General features: G+C 41.2%; 1 protein-coding gene across 2 annotated transcripts in view; it reads right to left on the reverse strand.

Moving 5' to 3' along the window:
* Positions 1–17,005: 17,005 nt before the first annotated feature.
* Positions 17,006–22,812, reverse strand: part of SEPTIN14 (septin 14) — a gene marked incomplete at both ends in the record, with an annotated part of 257,692 nt that continues 251,885 nt past the window's right edge. For both annotated transcript variants that reach the window (XM_084249182.1, XM_084249183.1), the window contains 3 exons: positions 17,006–17,185; positions 20,290–20,422; positions 21,637–21,805. In XM_084249182.1, coding sequence (XP_084105308.1) covers positions 17,006–17,185; positions 20,290–20,422; positions 21,637–21,805 — 482 coding nt within the window. The remainder of the gene's footprint in view (positions 17,186–20,289; positions 20,423–21,636; positions 21,806–22,812) is intronic.

Consider the following 22,812-nt stretch of genomic DNA (forward strand, 5'->3'; position numbering starts at 1 on the left):
GACTGACAAATTTGTGTACATTTAAAATAAAAACCTATTACCCAAAATCATCTTAAAGAGAGTTTAAAATGAGAAGATGTTCGCTGGGGGAATCACTAGCAAAGGGTAAGCATGAGGGATAGGTAAAGTTTTTTATAAATCGGTAAAAACGGGGGAAAGACAGATTAAAAAAAAAAAAAACTGGGCGGAAGACAAAGTGGCGAGGAGAGACAGCTATGAAGCAGGATGCCATCTGCACCAGGGAATGTGGTTAAGCCCACAAAGGAATGCTGTTCAACACCCCTTCTTCCCAGCCGTCTGGGTGTCTGTCCACAGCTCCCAGGGGCAAGGGACTGCGGGGGGGGGGGGGGGGGGCAGACTTTCATCCCAGAGACACCCTGGGATCCATCCCCCCGTGGGCTCTTTCCCGTGTCCTCTTCTGCCTTTCCCAGGAAGTGGCCCAGCTAGAAGGGTAGGGGCATGGGTCAGGACTGTGGGTCTGAGATGTGGGTGCCTGTGCTCCCCAAATGTGAGGGCGGATGGAAGGCAGAAGGAAGTGGGTCTGAGTCAGAGGTCCTCTGGGCTAGTTTTCCAAGACACTGACCTCCCTGTGGCCCCTGAAAGAGGCCAGACAGAGAAGGGTGTGGGCTGTGGCTTCTGACTGTCCTGTGAGGAAAGAGACACAAACAGATAAACACAGACAGAGACAGACACATAGACACACAGACAGACACAGATGTAGATGACATACAGACAACACAGAGAAACACACAGAGACATACATTCACACAGAACACACACATATATACACACTCACACTTCAGGATGGGCCCTGGATGCCTGGCCTGGGTAAAAGGAGGGCAGATCCTCTGTCTCTGAAGCTGAGTGGCAATGAACCATGTAGCTGGTGTGTTGGAAAGAGCACCAACCCCTCTGGCTTAGGCCAGAGCTGAGTGGATTGGTCACAGGGCAAAAATAAACAAAGCCAAAAAAATTTTGTTCAAAACAGAGACTTTCCTCCCCTGTGAGGGAATGACCTGCCTTACCCTTGGGTTTGCGGACTGACTAGGGTTCCACCCTCAGACTGGTAGGACCACCAAGCTCCCTGGGGAGCGAGCTTCCCTCAGGAGGTCATGACAGCCAAGTGGGAGGGAGACGCCCCGCCACCCCCAGGACACCGCCTCACTGTGCTCCAGGAGGAAGGTCCAGGGTTGGGGTCAGGTTGAAGCAACCTCGGCCTTTCTCTGGCTGAGGGAGGGTAGCAGGGTCTGCCCCCCATATGGGGCATAGTAATGCCAGCTAAGACTCTGACCAGCTAAGCACCCACAGCCTAGAGTAGACAAGAGCCCAGGCGATTTGGGTGCTTCTCCTGCCCTGCATGAATTTGTAGCATCTCCTGCCAGTAAAGAAGCTGAGTGAATGAATGGTACAAGGACGAGCCAGCCTGTCTCCACTGGAGGCCAAGCCTCAGAGTAGGTGGGGCATTTAAATTCTAGTTCCCTATGGTCCTTGACAGAATCATCCTCTGGTTCCCAATCCATCCCAGTGCCTGGGGTGACTAATTCACTGCTCTTGGTGGGGTAGGGGAGGGCGCAGGTCAGGGGTCCACCTACCTGGCACTCCTGGGAAGGAACTTTACCTGGAGAGTTTTGGCACACGCAACCCTGCAGGCACTTCCATGGTTGGGAAGGTTTTTGAGAGGCAGGTCTGTTGGGGCAGGAGCAGCCCTTATGCTTGGCCAGCCCTTGTTGGACACAGAGGCCCTCACTCCGCAACCCCACAGGTCGGAGGGTAGAAGACAGGGTGTTCTCACAGCACCAGAACAGAGACCCGGAGACACTGCCAACTCCTGCCTTCCCTGCTGCATGCTGTGAGCCTGTCTCCCTCTGCAGAGGCTGCTCCGACCCGGTGTCCATTAGGCACAGTGGCACGTCCCATGGAAGGGCAGCCACACATGACTTCAGGGTCCTGTGGGGGGCATCTCAGACAGGCGGCCCCTCCTCGCTCTGCTGCTGACCACCTGGAACCCAGATCTCTGGAGGACACCTTTCCTGTCTTTGCCCAGTTCCTCTGGAGTTGGGAACAATAAGAATGCAACTGAGAATAAATATGGATATTTATCCACTGCCTGCTGCATGGTAGGTTCTAAACATGCAGTGTCTCCTTTCATTTTCACAGAGATTCCATGGCACTGATATTAGCATTGCCACCTGGACAGGTTGATGCCCCAGAGACACCAGGGCAGGTGAGCAGCAGAGCAGGACCCTCTCTGGAGTGTACTTGACTTTCAGTCTCTGGTCTTGACCACTCGCTTTGGTTCTCTCCCCCAGGATGCTTGGTTTGCTGGTGCCTGAGTCCAGCTCTGTCTGAAGAAGGCCATTGGCCTGTAACTGTCTGTAAGGCGGATGCAGGAATGACCACAGACCAGTGAGGAGGAGGGGCCCTCAAATTCCCCCTGCCCAATGCCACATGTGAGCATGTGGCTTTGAAAGCCACGTCTAGGGTTTAGGAGTTCTGAAGGCATCCAAACTGGCCCCACTGCACCCTGGACCTTGGAAATGGGACCGCAACAACATGTGGAATGAAAACACAATAGTGCAGGCCCGAGGGAGAGCCAGAGAATCTCTGGCCTGGCCACTGCCTGCCGTCCGTGGGGCTCCTCAGTGAGGATGGACCTAGCCCCTTGCACAATATTAACTATGCTCCCATTACTCTGTAGGGTCAGCCTTGGTGTCTTCTTCAATAAAATTTCTGATCACTCAGGCTGTGTTCCCCTTGCACCCCTACTGCCAGCACTGTTTCTATGATAGAGGCTCAGAAAATCATTCAAGTGATTGAATGAATATACATATAGGGAGAAAGGAAGGAATGGAGACACTCCCCTGGCCCCCACTGAACCTAACGGTGGTGGAAAATTCTCCCACTTTCCTAGGGAGAGACTTGGTTGGGGGGAGAAGGTCAGATGTAGGCAGGAACTTCACTGTCCAGAACTCAATGTGTGAAACAGACCCTGAGTGCTCAGAACACCATCCAAAGCCAGCCCCCCTCAGAGCTGGGCTAGGAGGTTCAAACTCCACAGGGGTGACCCCACAATGAGTTCCTATCAGAGAAACAATGATGGGTGCTAAGAAGTGGGAGTTGAAAGTCAATAACACAACATGCTCTGTGTTATGCAACTTTTACATAAGCATGAAAAATAACTAGTTCAATTTTAAAAACCTAGTTTCTTGGGGTCACTGCAGTGTAAAAGGTGGGTTGCATGAGGCTGGAGCAAGGTACCTTCAAGCTTTTCAGCTGGTCCAGGCACAGGGCAGCTGACCTCCTGCCTGCATTTCCTGCTCTCTGCTGAGCAGGGGCCAGTCCTGTCTGGACCGAGATCAGCCTGGACATCATCAGGTTCCCAGCAGATTACACCTCAGGCTGCACCAGCACAGCCCTACCTCACAGACAAGGTAACAAGAAATGACAGTTGTGCCGAGCAGAAACATGGCCCCCAGGTGCAGCGGGGGTGCTGTCCCTGGTGGGCACACTGTCTATGCCGCCCTCTTTGCCTCATCAGCGTGGCATATTTGCCATTGGCAGTGTCCAGCCCTAGGCTTCGCTGACCAGACACACAGAATACCGGTGGGAAAAAAAAGCTAATGAGCTCCTTTGGGGAGGAGGTGCTTGTCTGAGCAGAGCAATGCGCCTTCCTGGCAGGCCTGGGCAGCGTCAGGACACATGATGGGCCCAACTGCCAACCCGGTCGTCATCCACTAGGGTTGCATGTGGGCCTGAGGGAGCCTGGGTCGTGCCCAGTGCATGCAGAAGGCAGACCCTTATGCATGTGAGTGTGCATGTGCGAGGGTGGGGGTGAATGAGTGTGAAGTGGGTGTGTGACTGTGAGGTGAGTGGGTGGTGGGTTAGTGAAGATATGTACAACTGTGCAGAGGTGTACCTGTGCGTGCACAGTGTGTGAGTGTGCTGTGTGTCTGATTCTCGGCTGACTACAGGCCCTCCTGTCCTCATCTGCGCCACAGGAGAACACTGTGGCCTCAGTTCTCTCAGACATCACAAGAGGAGGAAGGGGTTGGTGACTGGACCTGGCTATGTGCCAAGCCTCACGTGGCGCCAGGCCTTACGACACTGTAAGGAGTGACATCGCCTACAGAGCAGCAGCCCTCAGGCCATGTCCACATGGGACCCTGAAGGCGTCTCTGCAGCCTGTGCGTCTCATCCCAGCCACCTTCTTCTGCTCACTTGTCCAGGTGCTTCCCTGCCTGGCCAACGGCACGCTCCCACAGCACTGGAGAGCAACTGCACTTCTACCCACACCATCACCCTTACCTCTCCCAAGCCCCCGTGCTCCCTTGACCCCCAGATCCCCGTGTGCCCCAATGGCTGTGCTGCTCAGAGCCCGCCGTGGCCAGGTCCCCCTTAGGGCCACTTCTCCTTTCCAGCCTTTTTCCTTTTTCTCCTGCTGTCACACTTTGCTACATCCTCATGCAAAATTAAGTCCAAAACGATTTCAGTTTCTCCCAACCCTGAGACAAGTTTTAAAATAGCGACAGGATTAACATCCCCCTTCCCACTTGAGGGCTATAAGGGACTCTGGTGGATCCAAGTGCATTTTCCATTTGCAGACTTGCTAATGCAAATCCCATGGGGAAAAGGAAATCGCTGATCTATTTCAGCGTGCAAATATTTCCTCTGATGGGCTTGCTTCCCCTCAGAAGGGGTCCAAATAAAACACTGCACAGAATCCTGCTTTTTCCAGCCCCTCTTGTTGAAATTGAACGTGTAAATCTTCTCTGTTGCCTTTATTGATCAAGGCCAAAATTACAAATATAAATTACCACGGTGGGAAGCAGGGTGCTTTGGTGGAGGATGAGAGAGGGAGGCCACATTGTCAATAATGCATCTGATGGGGAGAAGAACGATCAGGGAAAGCTGGGTTCTACCAAGGTTCAGCAGATGACTCCCGTCAGCTCACTTCCTGTCAGACTCTGCTCCTAATCAGGGGTGCAGGCAGGTGCCTTAGCGTCAGCCTTGCTGCTCACTGTACTTAACTGTCTCCGTGAAAGCTGGTATTTGTCTCTTAAACTGTGATGCATCTCTCTTGCCCAGGCATCCTGAGTTCCCTCGTCTCGTTTCCTTGCACGTCTCTGCCTGGCACGGGCTTTGATATTAGAGTCCCGGGTGTAGGTCTGAAACAAGATGGAAGAAAAGGATTTGGAATTCAACCTTTTCTTGCCATGAGATCTTGTGACATTTCTGTGGAAGAGCTGGTAGGGACAGTTCTGGAGCTCTTGAACAACTCTGTCTGTGCACACAGGCCAGAGTCCCTGAGGGCTCCGAGGGCTACCTCAGGGCGTGTATAGTTTTTGGAGATTTGCCTATACAAATGTTCAGTTAAGGGTCAGACAGGAAGGCGTCCTAGGCAGCTGGTTGGAGGATGGAGGCTGAGGAAATAAGATAAAGGGCTTGGTGAAGATAGGAATGCTTGTGGGGCAGGAAGGGGGCCTGAGGGCTGGGTGTGGCCCTGTGGTCCATGACTCCAGAGAAGGGGCGGTAGTGTGCGAGCTGACATCTCTGCTCAAGACTCACTGGCAGGGCCTCTGTAGGCATGGCTCAGACCCAGCTAATCCTTTTTTAAAAAGAGAATAATGCTTCAAGTAGTTAACAGACAGAGATAGGGCTGATTCCAGTCTCACCACTCCCTGTGGGCCAGTAGAACCCTCTAGAAAATCCCCTCCCATGCAGTCTTTCTGAGTTGGTGGTGCCTCAAATCTCAAGAGCCCTGGAGTCACCCCTGAGATCCCATCCCGGGGGTGTGGGTGGGGGCGCGGGAGACTGGCACTTTCCATTTCCATCCCCCTGGTAAGAGATTCAGAACCCAGGGCAAGACTAGGCATCTAGAATGGGTCACATTTGGGGACCGCTAGAACCACAGAAAGCTCAATCAGTCTCCCCCAGCCCAGCAAGGGTAAGGCAAACTTCCCTGAACTGTAAATCCTAGTCCTGACAGCCATTATGTCTACCGTAGACAATCCATTTCAAGCCTCATGATGAAGGGTTGGGAACTCAAAGCAAAACTAGTCATCGGAAGGGGACATACTGGGGACCCGTGGGACTAGGGAAGATTCAGGCAGCCCCTGACCCATTTCGTTCAGGAAAAACTTCCCTGGACCCTAAATCACTCTAGTGGCTGTGATTTATGTGAGTGGGGTGGGGCTGCCTGAGATAGATATGGTGAGCTTAATTAGCCAGGCTTACATATACTGAAGAGGCACATTCAAGAGCTATGGATAAGGGCTATCTCAATCAGGGTCCCTGACTGAACTCTGAAACTCTGGTGTCTACAGCCATTCTATGGAGATCCAAGGTTACTCTGGATATCCATCCAGTCCATTTCAAACCACCTGATAAGGGATTTGGAACATGAGGAAAACCTAGTATCTAGGAAAAGAAACCTAGGGGAAGTCTATGGGGAAGCTTCAGAGGGAGGGGAAACTTCCCTTAGCCCTAAATTAGTGGTACTGACAACCGTTTTGGGAGAGTTTAGTGCTGTTTGGGACAAAAAGAATCCGTTTCAATAAGCCTCATTAGACATTAGAAATTTGACACTTTGGCAGCAATAGCCGCGTTAAATGGGTCAAATTCAAGGACCGAGTCTCAATAAGGAAAGGCTCATCAGCCCCCCTACCCCCCCCCAACAGGGCAGGGAAACGTTCCTAAGCCCTAGTTCCTAAATCGTGGGTAATGACCCATTATGGGAAGTCTCTGCCTCTCCCAGAGAAAGAATCCACTTCAGTCCTCCTGATAAGGGATTCAGAACCTAGGGCAGGACGAGGCATCTGAAATGGAACATAGTTTAGTACCTACCACTGGGGCCAAGTCAACAAAGGGAAAACTTCCCTGAACATTAAATTGCAGTTTGGGGCAGTCACTGTGGGAGGATCCCAGGCTGCCAGCACAGACAGACTCACTTTTAATCCTTCTGATAAGGGATTTGGAAGGAAGGGCAGGGCTAGGCATCTAGAAAGGGGCCTCTAGAGTCAGATCACCTCTCAGTCAGGTCACTTCTGGTCAGCCAGGTCAGGGGAAACCTCTCCCCAGTTATGTCAGCAATTATGGGAGGGTCTGGGCCTACCCTGCACAGAGAGATTCCTATTCAGTCCACATCAATAGGGATTCGGCACACCAGGCAGGACTAAGTATAGAATGGGACATAATAGGAAAACTGGGTAAAGAAAAGTCCCAGCAAGCTCCCCCCGGCTCAATGACAGTAGGAGAAACGTCCTTAAACCATAATTCAGCTTGTAAGTAGTCATTATGTGAGGGTCCAGACAATCCATTGAACCCTCCTAATAATGGATGTAAAACCCAGGACAAGGGGTGGGACCACTACCCGGTGGAATAGTTGACTGCAGGCACGTCTCTCCTTCAAGTATAACCAGAAATTAACTGTTTCCCACACATAAATTTCACTAGCTCATCACCAGTGTGGCTGGATTGACCCACGCATTTTCCTCCAGGAGGAGGGGAGGGAAGCTGTTCCAAGGCAGTGACTGTTACTGACAGGGACAAACGAGGGAGTATCACAGACCCTGGTGAGCCCAGGCTGGCACAGGTGACCCCCACAGTGCGCATGTTGCTTGCTGACTGAGCTCTGGGATAGATTTATCAGCCCCAGAAAGTTGGACGGACAGTGTGAGCAGCTGTGGAGGCCCAACCCCACATCCCTCGTGCAGTGAGACATTCTGAGGCTGTGATCTGCAAAGACCCAAGTGTGACACTGAGATGGGGGCATGGAAAGCAGTCTCTGGACAGCCTGCAGCTTTATCTGTCATGGAGAGAGGAGCGGCGATATAGGTTCCCAGCGTTGGCGTGACCTCCCCTACCCAAGTCAATGAATACTGTGAGGGAGGCACTTGGATGCTCCCCTCCGCACACGCCTTCCCACTGCCTAGAGAAACAATGAGGATCCCAAAACTAAAGCCACAGTGCCACCTACTGGGGTAAAATGGCAAGACACATGAAAGCTCAACCTACGGAACTTAGATGTTGGTGCTGAAAGAAGAGATATCAAACATTATAACACCAAATTGGAAGACCTAAAAAAGATATTGGAAGAGTGACAATGCAGAAATTCAATGAAGTTTGAAACTCAATTTACCACAGAAAGCCACGTTCAGAATATCAGAAAAGATGTCCAGGAGCAAAAGGACTTCTTAATCAAAGAAATCAAAACTATTAAAAACCTAAGCAGAAATGATGGATACGAAGATTACAATGAAAGAACTGAAGGCAATCATGAAAAGTATAGTAAGTAGGCTTAACCTTTCAGAGGAAATAATATGTGAAATAGAAGATTAAAATGTGCAAATAATTCAAGTGGGATTGGATGGGAAATTAGATTTAGGGAAAATGAAGAAATTATATATGAAATAACAGAATTCATTGCAAGAGGAAATATAATGATAATGAGTATCCCAGAGGGTGGGGGAGAGAGAAGGGAGCAAAGACCCTATTCAAAGAAATAGCTGAGAATTTCCCAAACCTAAGGAAAGAACCAACTATAGATGTCCAGGAAGCTGACAGAACACTCAAATTTCTAAATGTAAAATAACCTATACCAAGACACATACTTGCTAAACTATCAAAATTCAAGAAATAAGAAAAAATACTAAAATCTCTTCGGGGGAGTGAGGAACAAGTGACATACAAAAAGCATGTAACATACAAAGAATGAGACTGATCTTGATCAGTCTTTCATCAGGCTTCTCAGCAAAAACTGCAGGTTAGGAGAAAGTAGAGTGACATATTAATAATTCTAAGAGGTAAACTATTCCAGTCAAGAAAACCCTGTACTGAAAATTATTATTCAAATACAATGAAGAAATAAAGATTTTCTCAAACAAACAAAAACTAATGGAGTTTACCACCACTAGACCTTCCCTACAAGAAATGTTGAAAGAAGTTCTTCTATATTACTAAGAAAAAACAGAAGAACATAAGACCTGGAGTAAGTTGAAATAGTAACAGAATCAGAAACATAAACAAGAACAACAGGGACAAGAAGAAGACATTAAAAGGGCAGGGGACAGAATATATTGAATAGTAAAAGGATGACTCATCAACACCAGCACAGAAAGGACTATTTTAGATAGAAAAAGTTTGATACATTTTATGGTAACTACAAAAGAAGAATCTAGAGCAGAGGCACTTAGAAGAAGTTGAAAGAACCACCAGGGAAAATCATTCAAAAGAAAAGGTAGATAGGAACACATGGAAAAGGATTTTGAGTGATGAGTTGCATAAAAAAGCCTAATCCATCTATATTATGCATACAAGAGCCTCACATCAGATCTAAAGATAAACAGTTACTTAAAGTAAAATACTGGTACCAGTTAATTTCAAGTCATTAACAAAAAAAGCAGGAACTGCTACTTTCATATCTGATAAATTATACTGTCAGCCAATAAAAATTAGTGACAAGACACCTTATAGCGATCAAGGGGACAATTCATTAGAATATATAATTGTAATCAATATTTACACATCTAACACAGGTGTACCTAAATATATAAAACAACTATTAACAGACCTAAAGCAAGACATTGACAGTGACACAATAACAGTAGGGCATCTCAACACACCACTTACATTGATGGATAATTCATCCAGAAAGATAGTTAACAAAGAAACAATGGTCTTAAATGAAGTAGATGGATCTAGTAGACATAACAAGAACTTTCCATCCTAAAAGAAATGAATAAGCATTCTTCTCGAGTGCACATGAAAAACCTCAAGGATAGATCACACCCTGGCACATAAAACAAGCTTCCATGAAGCTTGTCTCAATAGGATTTTCAACAGGACAATTTCAAACCACACCAAGCATCTTCTATGATCACAATGGTATGAAGCTAGACACCAGCCATGAAAAGAAACCTGGAAAAAACTCAAACACATGGAGACTAAACAAAATATAAGAAGGAAGTTCGTAGAAATACAAGCCCACATTAATAAACAAGAAAAGACTCAAACTATCTAATCTTACATTTAAAGGGACTAGAAAAAGAACAAAAATGAAGCCAAATAGGAAATAATATGTTAGATAGGAAATAAAGGAAATAGAAACTAGAAGACAATACAAAAGATCAATGAAGCCAAAGCTGATTCTTTGAAAGGATAAACTAAATTGATAAACCCTTAGTTATGTTCACTAAGAACAAAAGAGTGAGAAAAAAGAATCAGAAATGAAAGCAATGAAGTTACAACAGATACTGCAGAAATGCAAGGGATCACCAGTGACTGCTATGAGTATCTACATGCAAAGAAAGTGGAAAATCTAGGAAAAATGGGCAATTTTTTTAAATCATACAATCTTCCATGGCTGAACCAAGACAAAACAGATTGCTTGAACAGACCAATTAAAGCATGAAAATTGAAAAGGTAATCAAAATTCTCCCTAAGAATAAAAGCCCAGGACCAGATGGCTTTACTAGTGAATTCTACCAAACTTTCCAAAGATTTAATGCCTATCATCTCAAACTACTTCAGAAAATTTAAGAGAAGGGAATCCTCCCAAATGAATTTTGCAAAGCCAACATTACCTTGATCCCAAAACCAGACAAGGACAACACACAAAAAGAAAGCAATAGAACGACATCTCTGATGAACATAGATGCAAAATTCCTCAACAAAATCTTGGCAAATCAAATCCAGCATTACATTTGGAGAATCATACACCAAGACCAAGTGCGATTCATTCCAGGCATGCAAGGATGTACCTACCCAATCAATGACATAGTCATTCACCACATCAGTAAAAAGCAAGATAAAAATACACTATCATATCAATATATGCTGAAAAGCATTTGACAAGACCCAACACCCATTTATGAAAAAAAAGCTCAATAGATTAGGAATAAAAAACCATACATTAACATAAAAAATGCCATGTGACAAACCACAGCTAACATTATACTCAATGGAAAAAAAAACTGAAAGTGTTTCCCTTAAATTAGGAACAAGACAATGATGTCGACTCTCACCACTGTTATTCAACATAGTATTAGAAGTTCTAACTGGAGCAGTTGGAGAGGGGGGAAAGACATAAAAAGAATTCAAATTAGAAAAGTAAAATTACATGTTTGCAGATGACATGATTATATATGTAGAAAATCCTAGAGACCACACCAAAAAAAAAAAATGCTAGAAATAATAAATGAATTTAGTGAAGTGCTAGGAATCAAAATCAACATATAGAACCTGTTGTGCTTTTATATACAAACAGTGAATTAAAGGAAAGATAAATTAAGAAAATAATCCCATTCACAACTGCACTAAAAAGGATAAAATACCTGGGAGTAAACTTAACAACTTAACAAAGTGAAAGACCTATACACTGAAAACATTAAGACACCTTTGTCTTCTTTTATCTTTTTAAACAGTGTCTTTAGTTTTCTGATTCTAGTTCCTCGTTCGATATTTTTGTTTGCTTTTCTTCTATTTGATTTAAATAGAACTCCTTCCAGTATTTCTTGTAGAGGAGGTCTAATGTTGGATAACTCCTTCAGCTTCTGTTAATTGGGAGGACCCTTGTTTCTCCCTGATATCTGAAAGTTTTGCAGGATAGAATATTCTTGGCTGGCAGTTTTTATCTTTTAAGTATTTTGAATGGGAAAACCTTTATGGGTTACGCGTTTTTTCCCTGCTAGCTGCCTTCAGTATTTTTCTTTGTCTTGAACTCTTGGTAGTTTCATAACTATTGTCTCGGTGTAGGTCTCATTACATTTAGATAACCAGGTATTTCTTTACCTTCCCAGATGTGTTTATTGAATTTCCAAGTTTGGGGGGGGGTTTCCTCTATTTATCAAATTCTCTGTTTTGCCCACTCTCTTCCCATTTTGATATAGCCTTTATTCTTATGTTGCCTTCCCTAATGGAGTCTGATAATTCTTGAAATGTTTCTTCATTCTTTTTCTTTGTATTGCTCTTTCTTCTTCCACCTGAGACGTTTGTATATTATCATTTTGAGGTCACTGATTCAACCCCCCTTTTGGTATATTCTGCTTTCATAACTTTCTCTAGAATTTTTATCTCATCTGCTTCCCCAGTAGGTGGTTTTATGTGATTTTAGCTTTCTAATGTTTGTCAGCTTCCATAGGTCTGGAGAACTTATCTTGCAGCTGCTGAGTTAGAGGATAAAGGAGGGGCCTGGAGTGGTCCAAGTATGAATGCTCAGGGTGAGGGCTAGGGGACTGGCTCATGTTTGTGGCTTCACGAATAGCACTCCTCTCTTGGTTCCAGACCTGAGACTCTGCAGTCTGTGTGCTATCAGTGCACTTCATGAGGTCAGTACCAACCTGGTGGTGGAGGTGGGGTAAGAGGAGGGCATTCCAGCACATTATCCTTGTTCTTTTCACTAGGATCCCTGCCTGTGGAGAGCACCCCAGATCCCCTGTATCTATCTCCCTTCTGTCAAAGATGTGTGCCTCCATACCATTTGTCTCTTTCCTCACCAAGGGCACTGGCAGAGCAGTAGCACCACAGTTTGTACCACAGCCTCCCTCCCCTGGACTGCTGCCTCAAAGCATCTCTCTCCACCTACCTCTTGTTCCGTGAAGTATGACTCTCCTTTGTCTATTCTGGTGTGATCTGTGCTGATCTCTGATTTCCAAGAGGTGTTTAAGTTTAACCCCGAGCCATGGGACTTTCTAGATGTATTTTTTCTCTTGTTAACTGAGATTATCCTCTGGGCATCAAAGCAAAGAATCTCTGACACCATTTTGGTCCACTTTCCTTGTATACTTTTTTCCAGAAAATTCTTAACCTTACATGAAATTAGCTTTAACAACAGTGTTCTTTCCAAAAAAAAGAACTTGTACCCTGATGTTTCCTATATAAATCTACCAGAAGACTATTATCCTTACATGAACTCCATATTCAACACAGTGTAACTTCAGAAAATGGAACTCTTCCAGAAGATTTCTAATTATTACCTGAAATTTACTTTCAGCACAGTATTCTTTCTGTGAATGAAACATACAACTTTGTCTTTCCACTAGAAGTTTCTTACTATTACTTGCAATTGTATTTAGTGCTATGTTCATTCAGTGAAAACCATTTGTCACCATATGTTTCCCACAGAGCTCAACATTGATATAGAGCAAGGATTTGTGGAAATGGGACCTTGATTAAGATGGACATATGAAGAAGGCGATGCATATAAGTGATAGGTAGAAGGACAAAATTAATTTGTTCTATGATTTTTGATGATAGTATCTTCTAGCTATAGTACTCAGTTTAATAAGAAATCATATTGATAATGAATTAGACTACTTCACTTTTTTCTTTATCATTGACTTTTGGCGATTTAACAATGCTGTGTCATTTTGCCTTTAGAAATACAGTGTTCTGTCAGCTTTCAGAATGTCTGTGGTAACTTCTTTCCTTAGGTTTTGGAAGTTCTCAGCTTTCTTTGAATATGGTCTCTGCTCTTGTCTGTATCTCTTTACCCTCTGGGATATCCATTACCCTTATGTTCCCTCTTGTACTAGAGTCAGCTATTTTTTGTAGTTTCTTCATTTTTGCTAAGTCTCATTTCTCTCTTCTTCCACGTGGGTCATTTGTTCATTTGTATCTTCTATTTCACAAATTCTTTTCTCTGAAAGATTAAACCTCCTTACTATGCTTTCCATGTTTGTCTTTACTTCATTCAGTATCTCCTTGTGTTTTTTTAATACCCTCAACCTCTTTAATGAGGCACCCTTTCTACTCCTGGATAGCTTTTCTGAACCTGCCTTTCTGTGTTTCATTAAGATTCTAGAATTTCATTTAGTTTTTTCATAAATGTTATCCTAAAATCTCTGTTTGGTAGGTCCTCAAATTCTAAGTCATTTATATGGATCTCTGAACTTTTATTCTTCTTTCAGCTTTCCCACCTTATGTTTTCAGGTTCCTTATTCCCTAGGCATGTATGTTGCCTTACTCAGTTTTTCCAGGTGGAACACTTGGCTCTAGCTTTGTTTGTTTAATCTTCTTTGTTTAACTTGGTGGTGTGTGGAGAGGGAGGGAATGTGGAATTATGAAGGCAGTTTCAGTCTGGAGGGTAAGGGAGGGCTAATCAAGGTGAAGAGTCTTAAACTGCCTCTTCTCCCCTTGGGGCCAAAGTATGCCCTACCACTGCACAAAGCCTGAGTTCCAGGCATCTCCTACTTGCTATTTCTCTCTAGAGTGTACAGCAGGTATCTTTCTCTAACATCAGAACAGCTGATTTCTGAAGGCGTGTTGATAAGACTCTACCAGTCAGCTTGTCATACTCTCTAAGACTAAACCAAAGATCCCAGCCCCCTTGTGCATGTAGCTGTGCATTTCACCCTCACTGAGAAGATTCCCTTAAAAAAAAAATCTGTATATTGCACCGTCTGTACCTGATTCATAGCTTGTTCACATTCTGGAATGACCACTGCCCTGGAATGACCTATTGCAATTTGCCTCTCCCTGTACATCACCACAGCAAGCCACCAACCACCAACCTCAGAGCAAAATATTCCTGAACCAGTGAGATTTCCTGTGAGCAATAGTTGTTTTTTTTTTTTTCTTGTTATACTTAAGGAAGGGGTTTATCAAAATCTCCCTATCCTACAATGTTGTGGGTGGAGTCATCTAAATTTTGTTTATGCTTTATGTTTCCATAGACTTGATTGCTAGTATTTCACCAACACCCAGAATAAAGAAGCAGGAAGGTCAGCCACTTCTGCTGCTAAAAGAAACTATACTAAGAAACAAAGGATGAACACTGGCTAAGGTAAGCAAAAGTATTAGTCTTGTACAATCAACTATCAAATGGATGGGGTGTGTGGGGGGAGGACATCTATTTCTCTGTCCTTCAGGAAAAGGCTACCAGGGTTAGGTGTTGATGCTTCCAACATATTATTATGTACATGAGTATATCATTGTTTCCTAAAAAGAAGGGTTTTTCAGAGCCAACAACCATAACTATCCCAACTGCTACTAGTGAGGTAAGTAAATAAAAGCTTCAATGCCCTGTGCTATTTAATGCTCAGACTTCTCTAAACCCAGAGAAATTCTCCCCAAGGAGAATTTTAGTCTCTTTGTCAATCTGGAGCTAAAGAAGCTTGGGCTCTAACTTTGAAAATGCTAAGTAATGATTTGCAAATTTTAAAACCAACCAACCAATGAACAAAAATGTTCCACAAGTAAATCTTTTCCCTAAAGGGCTTATTATCCAAAATTATTTATTAAAACACAGAAAGAAAATCCTACCAAGCAGCTAGAAATGATTAAAACTCCACTTCTAGAAAAACTGGGGATTTGTTCAAAGTTCTTCTTTACATTCTTTAGTCTGCTAAATTTTAAGATCTCAAAAGAAGAATTGCTATCACAATCCCCAACTTCAAATTATACTACAAAATGACAATAGTAATAAAAACTATTATTGGTATAGTATTAAAATTAAGAACAGATTATAGAACAGAATTGAGAACCCAGAAACTGATATATATGGAGTTAATTTTATGACCAAGTAGCCAAAAGCACACCTTGGAGAAAGGAAAGTCACTTCAACAAATGGACAACTAGACAGTCACATGCAAATTAATGATATTAGGCCAATATCTAATATCAGACACAAAAATTAATTCAAAATAAAGACTTGGATATAAGACCTGAACTCATAAAATCTATAGAAGAAAATGTAGATGATGAATTTATCCACATCACCCTTAAACACCTTTAAACCCTTAAACATGTCTTTGGAGATTTGACTCCAACAGCAACGGAAACAACAGCAAAAAATAAACAAAAAGGATTCCATTAAACTAAAAGGCTTCTGTTGAGCAAACGAAAACCACCACAAAAATGAAAGGGCAACTTACTGGCTGAGAGAAGATTTTTGCACATTATACATCTGACAGGGAATTATTATCTGAAATGTATGAAGTATTATACAACTCAACAACAACAGAAATCCCTATCAAAAAAATGGACAGGAGGGCCTCCCCTGCGGCGCAGCGGTTGAGCACTGGGCTGCAAAGCTGCCTGCAGCCTCTGCAGCACCGGTTCAATCCCCGGCTGCCGGGCGAGAGTCCCACATGGCGCGCAGACCTCTCCTGCCGCCCGCTGCTCCCCTCAGCAGTGTACTTGGTCAGTCTGCCTGCTCTGCTCTCCCCTCTGGCTCTGTACCCAGTGCTTGAATGAATGAATGAATGAATGAATGAATAAATAAATAAATAAATAAACAAACAAATAAATAAATTTAAAAAAAAAATGGACAGGAGATCTGAATAAATACTTCTCCAAAGAAGACATACAGATGACCAGCATTACTTATTAGAGGGAATTGCAAATCAAAACCACAGTGAGATATCACCTCACACCTGTGAGATTGCTATGTACATACATATTTATATTTGTGCAAATATAAATATATATACACATATATATATTTATATTTGTGCAAATATACATTTATATACAAAATCTGCCATAAGTGTTCTAATAAAAAACTCAGTATTTCATCATAATAAAAATGATCAAGAATGATTATCAGAAGAATTTGATAAGAAAAATGACCCTAAGAATTAACTTTTCATAACATAGTATTTTATGCCTAGACACCCCAGCAAAGTCCCTAACTCTCTTTAGATATGAAAATAAACATTCATACTTGTGCACTGGAGCTGCAGGCAGGTATATGGCAGAAAGAATTCCCATAACTAATGAACAGTTTTTACACTGTGCTATGTTTCTTTGAATTTTTTTTCAAAGTTGGCAAATGTTTATTGAGTGCTGACTTTGTGCTAGTCTTTGTTTTAAATACTGGGGAATGGCATCTAACAAAAGGGACCAGGTACCTGCTCTCAAAGAGTTTACATTCTAGTTGGTAAGCATATCCAGTATAAACACAAATTTCAAAAATTAGTAGCAGGGTAAAATGCTCTGAAAACAATCTTACAGGAAGATAGAACCAAGAGTGATGGGGCTGTACAACACACAAAATAGTAAGAGAAGACTATTTCTTACGATCTTTGTCCTTCTTTATATTGGTGTACACCTGAGTCTGCAGAGTTTCAGAGGCAGCCTTCATTTTATAAAAATCTATTATTTCTTCCTCTAGTTGTCTCCTTTCCTCCTCAAGTTTCATTGTCTCCTCTTGTTGGACTTTTTTAAGATGCTCAAACCTGTCCTGTAGCTGTGAAACAAATACACAGTTGTGATTCAAAGCACACTGTTGTGGTGATCCATTCCCAGGAACAAAATAGTGTATTTTTTTTTCCTGTTTATCAAAGCAGAGACAGATCTTAATAAGTCAAAATTCATGATTAAAGTAAAACTTCAGATATGAACTTTCTTATTTTAATTTTAAATGTATTCCCATTGAAAACACAAGTAGGAAAATGCACAACTTTTAAAACATTTTTCATAACGAGTTATATTTTCTCACTCTACAATTCCCAAAAAATCTCTTCAAATGAAATTCGATAGATGCTAACTAAAATCACATTAAAATATAGCATGGAGTGTGAAATATTCTTTGAGAATTAAATTGATAAAGAACTTTGAAAGAAAGTCTGATAATTCTGCCTTGTTAAATGAAGTTAATATAATCATGGAAAGAAAAAAATTTCAAAGACCTCTTTCAGTTACTTTATATTTACTGTGAGGCCTTATTTAATCTGTTGGACTTAAAATAAGACAAACTAGCCATACAAAGGAATATCACCTTGGATTCCATTAAAGACAGCCCTAGGTCCTTGACACGTCCTTATTCAACAACATAAGGATTGTTTGTATGCATTAGAAGACGAATGTTTCTTAATGCTATTGTTTATATGTCATAAAACTACTTAGGACACCTTTTGAAAAATAAATAGGCTGAGGGCTTCCACTGCCAAGTATTAATCACTTGGCTTACATGGCAGTGAAGAACATAATCAGTGTTAACACCAGTGGTTCTCAAACCTAGATGTCCATTAGAATCATCCAATGGGTTTGTAAATCTCTTGATGCTCAGGTTACACACAGTGCAATTGCCTCAGAATACCTGGAGCTGAAATAGGAGTCAGTGTTTTTAAAAAATTCTCCAGGTGATTTTTGTGTACAGTATGATAATGCTCTTAGTTCTAAATATGATGTGGTTGTTTCCTCTGCCAGAGTCAGATATTTCTTGTAGTTACAATCAGCCCTAAGAATCAAATTAGGATCTAGATACAATTGCAAGGAGGGTGATTGGAAAAGATTAGGGATCTGATAGTGTGGTATCTATAAATGGTGGCTTTCATTTAAAAATGATAGGGTGAGAGGAGAGATTAAAGAAGATAGGCTTCTGTGGAACACCTCAGCAGCTCTGTTTTGGGCCAAAGACTTGGACCCCAATATTGTGTCTCCTTTCCTTAGAGTTCTTTGGTAGGACTGGCAACCTTCCCACCTCTGTCCTCCCCAGAATGCCACAGCTGCATACCCATCTTCCATCACACTGATGCTTATATCTCTCTAATGTCCCTTATATGTATTCTGTGTTGGTTTTTGATATGCATAGGGTACTTCAGTCTCACCTCTCTGCTGTAAGATTCTCTGAGCGGTATCCTGTTCCCTAATAGATGTTAGTTGTTCTCTCTCAAGGAAAATGAAAAGGAGTAAGTAACGTCATATGTTGCCATCTTGATGAGGCCACTCCTCCATTCTTTTAAGTATTTGAAAATTTTAAAGATGGCAGTTTGAAATCTGTTAAGTCCATCTGCTCTTTGTACATAGAAAGTTTACTTTACTTCTGTGAGTCTCCACTTTCCTTGTCAGTTCATCAGACAAGGAAATAACTAATTTTTTAGTTAATCATGTTTTAAGTGATTAAGTGTTACCTTTCTGAACCTGCCAGGTGGACCTAATTCACTGTCACTTTATTCTCTATATAACCTTAGATTTCTGGTTATTTTATTTCTACCATTATTCACTTGCTCCTTCCTACAGACATTATCAAACCCTATTAACAACCTCTGCTACTCATCACTCTGCACAACCAATTTTGCACAGGTTGTCAGTGGTTCTCCTTTAAAAAACATGAATTTGGGCCTCCCCGGTGGCGCAGCGGTTGAGCACTAGGTTGCGAAGCTGCCTGCAGCCTCTGCAGTGCCGGTTCGATCCCCAGTTCATCCCTGGCCACCGGAGGAGGGTCCCGCATGGCGCGCAGACCTCTCCTGCCGCCTGCTGCTCCCCTCAGCAGTGTGCTTCGGTCCTTCTGCCTGCTCTGCTCCCCGCTCTGGCTCTGGTGAATTCTCTCACCCTCCCGTGCTTCTGACTGTACCCAGTGCTTATATAAATAAATAAATAAATAAATATTTAAAAATAAAAAATAAATAAAAAACATGAATTTGAGAAAAGGGAGGATGATTTATCTCCAGCAAACAAAAAATGAAACAGATATATAAAGATAAGTTCTATGACTAAGAGGGAAGAGGTTGGGAAGAAATAGAATATTTAAATGATTGATTCCATTTCTGGTCACTTCCTATTTGGGGTTTAAGTTCTCATGGTCACTTCCTGTCCCTGAATGCTTGAATGCATCAAAATCTTTCCTTTTATACCAAGAAAATGAAATTTCTATTACATAGAGTTCAGTTGCATCTGACTGAGACATCTGGTATACAGAACCTAATCACCATCTTATTTCAATGGAAAAGGAAGATCATCTTCCAATTTATCTATTAAAAGCTGAAACCACATGCACTTGACAGAAAGATACTTATGATTCCAAATATATTCCTTTGCCAAAAAATTATTGGTGACAATCAAAACTATATTAGTAGCCTCATTTTTCATTTACTTAGGAACAAGATTAGAAAGTAATAAACAAGGAATCCACATAATTCACCAACCAAAATTTCTATGATAAAGGAAGGCTTGCATTAGTTAACTTTTGCCTACTTATTTATAAAAGTAAAGAAAATTTTCTAATGAGATTATCATGTTAAAAAGTAACTATTACCTGTGACTTCACAGAAGTAAATAGCTTGAATTTGTTATAAATTAATGTATGAAAATTCAAGTTATGAATAAAATATTTTACAAATTCCTTTGTAAAAAACAGTTTTCACAAAATTACTTTAGGGATTATTATAAAGCAAATTTTCCAAATACTTGAGAAAAATTAAATTATAGTTTATGATTTTGAAGGTGTATTCAAAAGTTACATGGAAGATTCACAATTGTCATTTAAAAACATCAACTAAACTTTTGAAATTAAAAACTCCAAATCAGTAGGATATCTATAAACGAATACAAATTAAATCCAACACTTGCCTCTTTTTCGGTTGCTTTAAATGTTGTTTCTTTTTCCTTTACTCGCTGCATAAATTTTTGTTTCAACTCTTCTTCTTCCTTCATACATTGATCATAGAAATCCTGTCTTTTGGCTTCATATGTCTCTTGAAAACTGAAAAAAAGAATTTTCAGTATACTCAGATTAAAGTGCTAATATAAGCATGTAAAAATATATATTTTACGTTATGTTCCCTGCAAGGACACACGGAAATTTCTATATCATGAGGTGTAAAAAAGTGAGGAGCCTAATTAATCTGAGTATATGGTGAGTATATATAAAAATACTAAAATTTGTAAATAGTCATGTCAGTGATTTCTTGTTCCCACCAATTTTGATTATATCATACTTCATTTTTTGACAGTAATATGTGGGGAAACCTCTAATTTATGAGGTTTTCAAAACAATTAAAATAAATCTAGGCATCTCCCAAAATATGATCCACTTAAGATAGCCAGCTCAATGTTTGTTATTTTCAAAGAACCCCAGCAGATGTAACAGGATTATATTCACTGTCACTTTTGTAGCACAAGTCATATACCTTTTCAATATAGTTAAATACACCTACTCTCAAACTATTATCACTTTACTTCCATGACTTTACACTGCTGCTTATCCTTTTTCCTCCTTCCAACCTTCAATATACTTTGATATTCTTTTCAATATACTTTTCCTCAATCTTTGTTAATACTTTCCAATCTCCTTTTGGAGCTCCCACTTCATATAAAATACAAAAATTTTAAAAATTGGGGCCTCCCCGGTGGCGCAGCGGTTGAGCGCTGGGTTGGGAAGCTGCCCGCAGCCTCTGCAGCACCGGTTCGATCCCCGGCTGCTCCCTGGCCACCAGAGGAGGGTCCCGCATGGCGTGCAGACCTCTCCTGCTGCCCGCTGCTCCCCTCAGCAGTGTACTTCGGTCCTTCTGCCTGCTCTGCTCCCCCTGCTCTGGTGAATTCTCTCACCCTCCCGCGCTTCTGACTGTACCCAGGGCTTGTATAAATAAATCAATCTTTTTTAAAAAAAATTTTTGTAATTATTTTTGGATACACATTGCAGCATGTAGACATAACAGATATACACATTTTAGCATATAAATAAGCCTTTGCATTTTGTTGTTCCTACTGACTATCTGAATCTAAAAATGATTTGAAAACTTTTACTATAAGATTATCCAGGATTTGAGAAGTACAATTATTCTCATTTCCAAATAACTATATCTCATAGATATAAGGAATTTCTAAATCACCCACTTGCTTGCATATTGGTTATAAAAGCTTATATGCTTATATAAATACTTTTATGTACCACTAATTTGCAAGATCTCTTCTCACCTGACTGGCTTGTTGTCTGGCCCCACATCAGTAAAGCCCATTTTTTGCAGTTTGTAGCACCTGTAACGTTCATAGTGCTGAATGTGAGTTCGTTCTTTGAGATCTTCCGTATTTGTACAAAGAAGCATATCTCGGAGCTTTACAAAGTCACAATGATTTTCATTTTCCACTAGACAGAAAAATAATAAACCACAGCACTCATTATCAATCCCTGTCACTTAATAAGTGTTCTTGAATGAATGCATGCATGACAAACACATTTAAATGACAGCTAAGCTATCATCCTGTTAATAGCTATAATCCTTTTAACCTTGTAAATATGGTTAGATGGTACATAGCAATTGTAAGCAGAGAATTTATAGACCAGAAGACTTGGTTTGAATTTATTAGCCAAAGAATAAATAGGAAACAGTGAAATATCCAATTACTCTATGACATTGGTTTTTATTAGTAATTATGGTAGTATTTTACAAGCTACCACCAAGTTATTTCACAGAGTATTAACAAAGAATGTAATATAACTTCACTAAAGCAAATAATTTCATTAAGCTAAATCCTGCTAACATAAAGGCCATAACAGTTGTGTATGCTTTATTGATCAAACTCTATGAATCATATTTATGAGACTTAATTCATCAATAGTCAAAATCAATTAAAAATTCACATGACTCTCCTGTATTTGTCATATCCAGCAGACTGAGCACAATATATTGTGTATGATATTGAAAATTTAATGTTTATTAAGATCTGTTTTATTTAAGAATGTGTTATAATTTTTAAAATTCTAATATCAATTTTTTTTTAATTTGGAAACTATTCACAGGTAGAGATAAGCTAATTTCTAAAAATTAATATCATAACTATATGAAACATACAACAAATCACTGCCTATTACAGTATTTCAAATCATCATGATACTGGATAACTAAATAAATGTCCAGATAAAAGTTATCTAACAGTAATTATATTTCTTTATTTTAAATACAGTTGATATCCCTTTTTCTTGTGACTACTTAAAAGTGATTTATAAACATTTGTAACCTGTTTTAAACACTACTCATTTATGCTTAAATATTGTTCAAAATTTCTTTTGTCCAAAGCACTTCCCAGCTTCTAAATATGATGGTTTATGCATACAAAGATAATATGCATGTAGGTGATTGGAATAACTGTGAG

This window comes from Talpa europaea, assembly GCF_964194135.1.
Source record: "Talpa europaea genome assembly, chromosome: 12".
Classification (NCBI taxonomy): Eukaryota; Metazoa; Chordata; class Mammalia; order Eulipotyphla; family Talpidae; genus Talpa; species Talpa europaea.